The sequence below is a fragment of the Thamnophis sirtalis genome, unplaced genomic scaffold (genome assembly GCF_051295495.1).
Source record: "Thamnophis sirtalis isolate CommonGarterSnake01/CBP01778 unplaced genomic scaffold, rThaSir2_p1.2 scaffold_4, whole genome shotgun sequence".
NCBI lineage: Eukaryota > Metazoa > Chordata > Lepidosauria > Squamata > Natricidae > Thamnophis > Thamnophis sirtalis.
The window spans coordinates 125,121,401-125,132,470 of record NW_028261384.1 but is presented as its reverse complement, the minus strand read 5'-3'; the positions used below and the strand labels follow the sequence as shown (position 1 = coordinate 125,132,470).

Genomic DNA, 11,070 nt, shown 5'->3' with positions numbered 1-11,070 from the left:
CCTTTAGGATGTGGAATCAATTACTCCTTTCTTTACCCAAGGAAAATGTAGCCAACTTTCTTTTGACCTCAGCTTCACTTGCTTTCCTATCAATTATGGGAAAATGAAGTGGGTGGACCAGGATATCCTTGAATAAAGTTATCTATTTTGATGTTAGGCCAGGCCCTATTTGGAGACTATTTAATGGTAGCTCTGAAAATGAGAATCCACCATTCCAAACACTTACCAACTCAACCTCCCCAGTTGAAGAACTTCGCAAGGTGAGGGTCTGAAGGCATTCTTGGTAAATATTGATTAGATATTCTCTGTTATCTGTACAGTGATCTGGCATTGCAATAAGATAGGTTTTTGAAATAGCAATACAGCTTTTCATGAGTTGTATGCTAGGAACCACAAAAGAAAAGTTTGCAGGTAGACTAGGACCAGCATTAAATTATGCAACTACAAAATTGCCTTTCTTTCTCAGTAAGCTAATACAAATGCCACTGTATTAATTCTTCTATCACATCTACTTCTCTTTTCTCCTAAAGGGCAACCAAAAGATGGGACTCTCCATGTACATTGGCCTCTGTTGCCTTGGAATATTGATCACCAATCCTTTTTTGGGAGGTGAGTCGTTCACCCTCCCCCCCTATTAATCATGACATGGTGAACTTAGCAAATTAAACAACTTAATAAAGTAATGTCAGAATTTTCATGCTGTCCCCAGCATTCTAAATCTGTACTGTTGAGGCACACCAATAAAATGGATATACAGCATTTCAGCAATGTAATTTCCCAGTTTCCATATTTAAATGTAATTTTTCATCTGAAGTGCAGAAATAGTAATAATATTTCTCTCCCTTAGACATCGAAACGACTCCAGTGTGGCCCAGTTTTAGTGATTTAGGATTGTCCACATGAGGTTTTGGGAATATTTTAAGGCAGAATATAAGATGTGGGCAACCTTTGGACACTAACATTCCCGCAACCCTCTTGAAGGCCTGGAAATTGGTCTGGAAAATAGATTTTGGACCACTTTCAAGGTTGTAAAGGATCAAGTGAAATACTAATACCATTCAATAAAGCCTTAGTAGAACCAAGCTTAAAATACTGCTTCCAGTTTTGGTCACCACGCTATAAAAAAAGATGTTGAGATTCTAGAAAGAGTGCAGAGAAGAGCAACAAAGAGGATTAGGGGACTGAAGGCTAAAACATATGATGAATGGTTGCAGAAACTGGGCATGGCTAGTCTAGTGAAGAGAAGGACCAGGGGAGACATAATAGCAGGGTTCCAATATTTGAGGGGCTGCTACAGAGAGGAGGGAATCAAGCTAGTCTCTAAGGCACCTGAAGTCCAGACAAGGAATAATGGAGGGAAACTGAACAAGGAGAGATTCAACCTGGAAATAAAGAGAAATTTCCTGACAGTGAGAATAATCAACAGATGGAACAGAAGTTGCCTTCAGACGTTATGGGAACTAGATCACTGGAAGCTTTCAAGATGAGGCTGGACTGCCATCTCTCAGACTCAGAAATGGTGTAGGGTCTGCTTGGGTGAGGGGTTGGACTAGACAATCTACAAGGTCTCTTCCATCTCTGTTAATCTGTATCTGAAGTGGAAGTGAAAGTATTTTGTGTCCCTGGATTGTTTTGTTCCATCTTAAAATCCTATCCCTCAAATGAGAAAAACTTCTTCCCTTCATGCTAAACCAGTGATGGTGCTGAGTGCCCAAAGCGTGGGTGTACGAAACCCCAAAATGCAATGTGAGTACCTCCCATGCATGCCTCCACCCACCCAGCCATGCATGCCCCCCTCCCCATTTTTTGGCTTCCAGGTTTGTGCAGGAAGTTTTCCATGCCCAAATGGGGCATGGGGTGCCTTGTGCAGTGCTCCCATGTCCAGGTTGGTGCAGGAGGCCTTCCAGGCCCAAAACGGGGTTGGGGGGGCACACACAACCCTCCTAAATGCAATGGGATTGCCCCCCCCGTACATGCACTCTGCCCCTGCACATGCACACCACCCGCGTGGGCGGCAGAGACCCGAAGGCCAGCTGGCCAGCTGCAGGCGGGGCGCGCATGCACTGTAGAGCTGAGCTGGAACGACGGCTGGTGTGACAGCAGAGAGGGCTCTGCATGCAATAGGTTTGCCATCACAGTGCTAAACCATAACCTTCAATCCTTCCAATCGTGTCTACACCCAACTGAAGGGATTCCATTTACCGACATCTGCAATCTATCCCGTTTTTTTAACCTATCATTTATTTTTCCTCATTTTGTCTCCCTACAGCCAAGGCTGCGTTATGCCCCAGAGACTGGTTGAAGGAACAGGGGAACTGCTACGGATTTTTTGATCGGGGACTAAGTTGGGATAATGCTGAGGTAAGAACCATTTTTTTCCCCCCACAGCCCAGAAACCGAATCTGCACAAATGGAGATGTGCATGGGTTCAAGTTTGCAACTATCTCACCCATGAGCATGGAGTGCCATCTTCTTGTCCTCTTTCTGTTCGTAGCTTGAGTGCCAGAGCTATGGCCCAGGATGTCACCTTGCCTCTATCCTCAGCCCTCAAGAGTCCTCACTGGTGTCTGCATACATCAAAGACCAACAGCAATCAAATAGACATGTCTGGACCGGGCTCCGTGATATCTCTCGGGTGAGCCTAAAATTCCTGGTCTGCATATTACATTCTGTATAAATGTTATTTTGTTGTTTTTGGTGAACTGATATATGATCAGAGATTGTTTGTTGGTGCTCATAACTGCAGTCTGTGCTGGATTTAGGCACACACTGAATGAAGTACAACTGAGGCCTCATAAAATTTTAGATTTTTTTTTTCTGTTTAGTTTTTGGAAATGTATGTGGTATTTTATATATAATGTAACTGTTAAATATCTTGTGCAGTCCTTGTTTAAACAACAATGTTTGCTGACATTTAAAAGTTCAAAGATAAAAAGATTTCAACTCATTAAGATTGAATGATTGACTGTGAGGTATGGATGAACAGATCTTAAGTTGACATGTCAGAAAACGTGATAAATGACTTAAATTGTCCTGAAGACGGGGGAAGCCATTTCTTTATTATTAAATTTCCCTTTTTAAATACATATCTCTTCTTGTTTTCAAATTTTTAGGCTAGTGAGAAATCGAGAATGATTTTCTTAAAAGTTGTACCAGATATTCGTTTTTTGATTTGGCAGATCATTTCTTTATTACTTATAAAACTGATCTTGATTACTTATTTTGTCAGCACTGTGTATTTGTGCACATCTGTGTATATGTACAATGTGTGTATAAATTAGACACACACACAAATAATACACACACATACATATGTGTGTGTGTATCTATATATCTATATTTCTATATATCCTTTGTATTTTTTCAGGTTACTGTATTATAATCTATGAGAGAGATCAAGTTGGCTGAATGAAAAATATATAATCAATATATGCCTATATTTGAAAACAATTTGCATTTTTCACTTTAAGTTGATTACTAGTATATAATATTTAGCCAAGCACTTCGCACACTTTTTTTTTTAACATCGAACCCCTCCAACCTTCCTTTAGCTTAGGGCCTCACCTCACTTGCACTGACTGCAGTGATATGAATAAGCCTTCTAAATTAGGACCAGATAGCAGTGCTATTTTACTCCCCATTTTTTTTGAAGGCGGAACCACTTCATCCAGACAGTAGAATAATAAAAGTTCCTTGCAAGTGGCCTTTCACTTCTACTTTTAAGGTAAATATGAAGGGTGGGAGAAGAGTGGTTGTAATCACCCAAAATATTTACAATAATAATACAATAGCAGAGTTGGAAGGGACCTTGGAGGTCTTCTAGTCCAACCCCCTGCCTAGGCAGGAAACCCTACACTGTTTCAGACAAATGGCTATCCAACATATTCTTAAAGACTTCCAGGGTTGGGGTATTCACAACTTCTGGAGGCAAGCTGTTCCACTGATTAATTGTTCTAACTGTCAGGAAATTTCTCCTCAATTCTAAGTTGCTTCTCTCCTTTTTTAGTTTCCACCCATTGCTTCTTGTTCTACCCTCAGGTGCCTCGGAAAATAGTTTGACTCCCTCTTCTTTGTGGCAACCCCTGAGATATTGGAACACTGCTATCCTGTCTCCCCTAGTCCTTCTTTTAATTAAACTAGACATATCCAGTTCCTGCAACCGTTCTCCATATGTTTTAGTCCCCAGTCCCCTAAACATCTTTGTTGCTCTTCTCTGCACTCTTTTTAGAGTCTCCACATCTTTTCTACATCATGGAGACCAAAACTGAATGCAGTATTCCAAGTGTGGCCTTATCAAGGGAATATAAAGTGGTATTAACCATTCACGTGATCTTGATTCTATCTCTCTGTTTATGCAGCCTAGAACTGTGTTGGCTTTTTTGGCAGCTGCTGCACACTGCTGGCTCATATTTAAATGGTTGTTCACTAGGACCTAAGATCCCTTTCACAGTTACTACTGTTGAGCAATGTACCACCTATACTGTACCTGTGCATTTTGTTTTTGTTGCCTAAATGTAGAACCTTACTCTTTTCACCATTGAATTTCATTTTATTAGATAATGCCCAATGTTCAAGTTTGTCAAGATCCTTCTATATCTTTAGCCTACCTTCTGGAGTGTTGGCTATTCCTGCCAGCTTGGTGTCATGTGCAAATTTGATGAGTTCCCCATTTATCCCCTCATCCAAATTATTGATGAAGATGTTGGGCCCAAAACAGAGCCTTGGGATAATCCACTGCATACTTCCCTCCATGAAGATGCAGTTCCATTGAGGACTACACGTTGAGTGTGGTTGGTTAGCCATTTAACAAAATGCATCTCCGCAGTACATAATTTCATAGAGCTGAATGTAACCATTTCCACCAGACTCACTGTCATGAATTTGGTATGATGTGATGCCTTTGCTATTTTTTAAAAAATGCTTTAATGCACTTAACCATTTGAGGAGACTGATTGAACTTGTTCAAGTTATCTAAGAGCTGCCCACCAGTCTATTTTTCCAGGCAATCTGCTTATCTTATCATCACAAAGGTAACTTACTTTCTTAACATGTGATCGTGGATGATCTTCTGTCAACAGAAAAGGCGATGGAGATGGGCTGATGAATCCACCTACAATTACAAAGCCTGGGAAGCAAATCAGCCAGACAACTTTAGGCAGAACGAGTACTGTGTGGAGCTGTTAAATTATTCAGGTAAGCCAACATTTCTTACCTGGTGGTTCTCGATGTACCAGGTTTTCAAGGCAGGACCATCAGGAAAACAATGCTTTGCTTGTTTAATTTGGAGTGATCTCATAAATCAGTGTAATGGAACCTATGGAGTTTTCCATAATTCAAACCTAAAGATGTCTTCTCTCCCCCCTCCCCCCCCACCAAGTAATGGCCTTTAGGAGACATGTTTAGCTTTCTGCAAGGGCAAAGATGGATACATGTTCTCCAGATATAATCTAGTCTTTCCAAAAAAGTGTTATTTGAATTGTGACATCGGGGAGAAGGTTTGTGTGAATTCTTTCCTTCTTTCCTTCCTTCTTTCCCTCCCTCCCTTCCTCCCTCCCTCCCTCCATTCCTCTCTCCCTCGATTCCTCTCTCTCTCTCTCCCTCCTTCCCTTCTTCCATTCCTCTCTCTCCCCCATTCCTCTCTCTCTCCCTCCCTCCTTCCTTCCCGCCCCCCCCATTCCTCTCTCCCTTCCCCCTTCCAAATGTGAAATCAGCATTCACTTTCCTTTTCATGGAAAGTTCCATTGGGGCCAGAGAGGATGTTGCATACAATGGAAACAAATGACAATGTTTTCCAGACCGCTGTTGAAGGAATTAAGAAGTAACTTCTGTCTTATCCTTGGCTTTTTAGGTTTTACACGGTGGAATGATGATGTTTGTGAAAATCTAAATGCTTACATTTGCAAGTACCAAGTGTAGAGCCATTTGGACTACAACAGCTGGGATGCAACCAGGACCAGCTACAAAACACCTGCACATTTGATCGACACTGTTGATTTTACTGCCTCTGAATCATCCACATCAAGGAAAGATCAGATCGTCTCTCTTCACACCCACATTTCCTCTTAGAATAGATGACTACACCTACACCGTTATGCTGTCCTCCTCCCTTTTCTCAATGGAAGTACAATCTGAATAAATTCTCTGCAGCATGCATATAATGCAAAGTTTCTGGGAATATTTCTATCGTTCAAGAACAAGGGATGGCAACATTGGGTGGGGTGGGGTTGGCTGGGACAGAAATAGTTGTATCAGCTGCATGAAACACAAGTGGTACATCCCAGTGTTTCAGGAGAAAAGAATACAAGGAATGAATGGAAGAGAGAGGAGAAAACACATGTTGCCTTCCCCCCCACCCCCAGGCATCATAGCACAAGGGGACCAGAAAGCATCAAGATGGTGGCCATGGCTGAAATTAAAGCACCAATCCCCTTTTTTTTTCATGCATCCTTTTGAGCACACTACTATGGCCCCCATCTTGACTTGTATAGCTTCCTTACAGATGTTCATTTTTGCTTCCATTGCCTGGTGTTTCTGCCTAAATATATTCTTAAAGTAGCACAGGGCTCACTTAAACTTTCAAAGTTTGGAAAGGTAGATAAATGAAATCTAAAACACCTTTGAAATTCAATTTCATATGAAAGGCAATGGATGTCAGAATCAGATCTTCTCCTGGACATTTCTATGGCCATCAACCTTTTTTTAAAATTCTGATTCAAACTTTTTGGAAGGCTTTTGAGATTGACTGCAAATTTCAACAGCAGGAATTACTGCAATATGTTAATCAATGATAAGAACAGTGCCATATGGCCAATAGGCTGGTAACTCTTTGTGTGTGGGGGGGGGGGGAAGAGAGAGAGAGGGAGAAACTACCATATTTTTGGACTATAACACGCACCAGAGTATAAGACACACCAAGATTTTGAAGAGGTAAATTTAAAAAAAGTTTTTGCACTCTGCAGGCCTTTTAAACCCTCTGTATGTCCTGGTTTTCTTGTGAAAAATGGGGCATGCAGAGAGTTTGAGAGGCCTGCAAAGTGCTTCTGGGGGCTGAGAGGGGCCAAAACAAGCAAAAATGGACCGTTTTTCGCAAACAATGGCCCTTTTTGCAAAAAAATAGGGCATGCATAGGCTTTGGGAGGCTTGTAGAGTGCTCCCGGGGGCTGGGGCGGGGGGCAAAAACTGACAAAAAACGGCCTGCTTTTCATTCATTTTTGCCCTCTCCAGCCTCCGGGAGCACTTTGTAGGCCTCCCAAACCCTCTGCCTGTCCATTTTTGCAAAAAATAGGATGCACAGTGGTGCGGTTTCAGAGGCCAAAAATGCTGTATTCAATGTATAAGACACCCAGATTTTCACCCTCATTTTGGGGGGAAAAAGATGTGTCTTATACTCCGAAAAATATGGTATATGTTAGCCCTGAAATGCATACAGAAGCTTTAGAAAGGAATTTGGCCAGATGGCTAAAGTAAATATTCTTATTATTGAATCTCATTGCTTTAATTGATGTCTGCCCCATTAGCATAAGTGAGAGTAACTAACAAACCATACTGCCAGAAAAATTGGCATGAATATGAGAACAACATGTCATTGACAAAGAATATTTACACGCAGTCCTAGACTTACAACTGTTCACTAAGTGATCATTCGAAGTTACTGAACAGCACTGAAGAAAGTGACTTATGACCATTTTTCAGACTTACGACCTTTGCAGCATCCGCATGGTCATGTGATCTACATTCAGATGCTTGACAACTGACACACATTTATGATGGCTGCAGTGTCCCAGAGTCATATTTGCCATATTCTGACAAGCAAAATGGGGAAGCCAGATTCACTTAACATCCAGGTTATTAATTTAACAACTGCAGTGATTTTCTCAACAAATGCGGCAGGAAAAGTCATAAAATGGGGCAAAACTCACTTAATTTGAATTTGAATTGAATTTGAATTTATTGCATTTATATGCCGCCCTTTTCCCCGAAGGGGACTCAGGGCGGCTCACAATCCAAGTCAGGGAAGGGGGTACAGATAAGGGATAAAAAAGACGAACAGAAACAATACACAATTTAAAAGCACACAACAACCATACCATTCGAGGGGGGGGGAAAGCTCTTTAGCCCCAGGCCTGTCGGAACAGCCAGGTTTTAAGGGCTTTGTGGAAGGCCTGGAGGGTGGTGAGGGTTCGAATCTCCACGGGGAGCTCGTTCCAGAGGGTCGGAGCAGCCACAGAGAAGGCTCTCCTCCGGGTAGTCGCCAGTCGGCATTGGCCGGCAGATGGAATTCGGAGGAGGCCTAATCTGTGGGATCTAATCGGTCTAGTGGAGGTGATTGGCAGCAGGCGGTCTCTCAAGTACCCAGGTCCAATACCATGAAGGGCTTTATAAGTGATGACTAGCGCCTTGAAGCGTATCCGAAGACCAATAGGCAACCAGTGCAGCTCGCGGAGGATAGGTGTTACGTGGGTGAACCGAGGTGCACCCACGATCGCTCGCGCGGCTGCATTCTGGACAAGCTGAAGTCTCTGAATGCTCTTCAAGGGCTGCCCCATGTAGAGCACGTTGCAGTATTCCAGTCTAGAGGTCACAAGGGCACGAGTGACTGTTGTGAGGGCCTCCCGGTTCAGGTAGGGACGCAACTGGTGCACCAGGCGAACCTGGGCAAATGCCCCCCTGGTCACAGCCGACAAGTGGTGTTCGAAAGTCAGCTGTGGGTCCAGGAGGACTCCCAAATTGCGAACCCTGTCTGAGGGGCGTACTGTTTGACCCCCCAGCCTGAGAGATGAAAAACTTGGCCAATTAGTAGGAGGGAAACACACCAGCCACTTGGTCTTATCCGGATTGAGTACAAGCTTGTTAACCCCCATCCAGACCCTAACAGCCTCGAGGCGCTGGCACATCACGTCAACCGCTTAACTGAGTTGGCACGGGGTGGACAGATACAACTGTGTATTGTCCACATACTGATGGTATTTTATCCCGTGCCGTCGAATGATCTCACCCAGCGGCTTCATGTAGATATTAAACAGGAGGGGGGACAGGATCGAACCCTGCGGCACCCCATAATTCAGGGGCCTAGGGGTAGATCTCTGCCCTCCGACCAACACTGACTGCGACCTGTCCGAGAGGTAAGAGGAGAACCACCATAGAACAGTGCCTCCCACCCCCACCTCCCGCAGTCGTCGCAGAAGGATACCATGGTCGATGGTATTGAAGGCTGCTGAGAGGTCAAGGAGCACTAGGACGGAGGCATGACCTCCATCCCTGGCTCTCCAGAGATCATCGGTCAGCGCGACCAAAGCGGTTTCCGTGCTGTAGCCAGGCCTAAATCCCGACTGGATCTAGATAATCGGTTTCCTCCAAGGACCGCCGGAGCTGAAAGGCCACCACTTTCTCAACAACCTTCCCCATGAAGGAGAGGTTGGAGACTGGACGATAGTTGTTTAAAACGGCTGGATCCAAAGATGGCTTCTTCAGAAGGGGTCTTACCACCATCGCCTTTAAAGCGGGGGAAAAGAACCCCTCCCGAAGGGAGGCGGTAACAACCGCCTGGATCCAGCCCCGTGTCACCTCCCTGCTGTTAGCAACCAGCCAGGAGGGGCATGGGTCCAATAAATTTCTCACTTAGTGACATAAATTTTGCACTCAGTTGTGGCCTATCTGTATTTGTGTTCACTTTTCAGTGAACACAAGAACAATAAGGCTTAGTAATGCGTGGGTCGACTGAAAGTTAATTGTAAATGAGAGGTCAGATCTATGAGGATGGGACCTGAATGAAAGAACTCAGATTTGCTTGGATTAGAAAAGATTGCTTGCAGTCCTGTTTCAGTGAAGGATTGTTTAAAATGATCTGAAATCCTGAATTGAACCATGATGATCTGAACCAAAAATTGCTTTATTCAATCCAAACTGGGTTTGATTTTTCTAGTCAACTGAAAGTTGTAGAACTTTAGTATTAATATGAGTATATAGTATATGTGTTAGTACATAAAGTATATGTATTAGTACACAACCATATTTATGGGAAAGGAGGAACATAAATTATAGGGATGCGCTGTGAAACATACAAATGCATTGAAGGCATGAAAGCAATGCTCTCTCTAATCATAATATAAGGCGACAAAGTTGCATTGTGCTACTTAAAGGTATTTGACTGTGCTCAATTGCTCCGGCATAATTTTATCCATGTGGCAATTCGTGACTATTGCAATGTAGACCAAATCTTTCTAGGCTAACTCACTCCTCACAACATAATTCACTCACCCCACACCTATGGATGAGTAAGCTACACATCATGCCATCTTCTGTCTAATAATACTGCAGACATTGCTTTCACTTGTGTCAGATTCAGAGATTTTCATGTCAACTCCTTCAACCTTTACAGAATCCTAGTCAAGTTGTCTTCCTGCTTATGATTCTGGGTGTTTGTCCAAACTGTTAATTACCTCCAAATGTCATTACAGGCTACTATTCACTGCTATAGTTATTCTATCTACAATTCTTTGTTCTTTAACCCCTTGGCAAAATCAGCCCTAAGGCAGGATGCTAATTCTAAATGCTGAAGAGCTATAAAGCAACTATTGGATGCAATTTCAATATTTTCTGGTTAAATCAATATCCACGAAAATTCTCTAGTCAATAAAGAATCCATGATCATATCTGCATTTTTCTTTAAGTTTCGTGTAAGAAACAAACTTAAAAGGACTATTATTTGAATTATAAAAATGTTGCTTGCTGCTTGTGAAGTTTTAAGTGTTGCTGGATACTTCCTATGTCAAGATCATCGATAGCATGATAACTTGCATCTCCCCTTTCATTTTAAATGCCCCCCAGCTTAGCTTGCCCACAGTTACACAACAAGGAAGTGAAATACTTCATCCTTTTGCCCCAGGTTTCCTCCAGATTCCAACAGAGATCTAGATAAAAGCAACAGTGTCAGGAGAACATGACACTCAAAAGCTGAATATCCAGGGAAGCTTCTTGAGTCTGGGTGAGTGTATAAATTCTTATGCTTGAGACTCTGCAATGAATGAGCAGAAGACTTTCTATTGCTTATTGTTAGATTGGGTAAAGGAA

The 11,070-nt window shown here is 42.8% G+C and overlaps 1 protein-coding gene across 1 annotated transcript; it reads left to right on the top strand.

Moving 5' to 3' along the window:
• The first annotated feature begins 219 nt into the window (after positions 1–219).
• On the top strand, positions 220–6,089 carry LOC148046394 (C-type lectin BpLec-like). Its single transcript, XM_087714124.1, has 6 exons — positions 220–260; positions 531–609; positions 2,270–2,361; positions 2,495–2,635; positions 5,079–5,193; positions 5,849–6,089. Exons 2-6 carry the CDS (start codon positions 543–545, stop codon positions 5,914–5,916), a joined length of 483 nt encoding a protein of 160 aa, XP_087570250.1. The 5' UTR covers positions 220–260; positions 531–542; the 3' UTR covers positions 5,917–6,089.
• The last annotated feature ends 4,981 nt before the right edge of the window (positions 6,090–11,070 follow it).

Coding starts and splice junctions, on each gene's coding strand:
- LOC148046394 (XM_087714124.1), top strand. CDS start 543: ATGGGACTCTCCATGTACATTGGCCTCTGTTGCCTTGGAATATTGATC. Junction 610..2,269: donor CACCAATCCTTTTTTGGGAG/GTGAGTCGTTCA, acceptor GTCTCCCTACAG/CCAAGGCTGCGTTATGCCCC. Junction 5,194..5,848: donor GGAGCTGTTAAATTATTCAG/GTAAGCCAACAT, acceptor TTGGCTTTTTAG/GTTTTACACGGTGGAATGAT.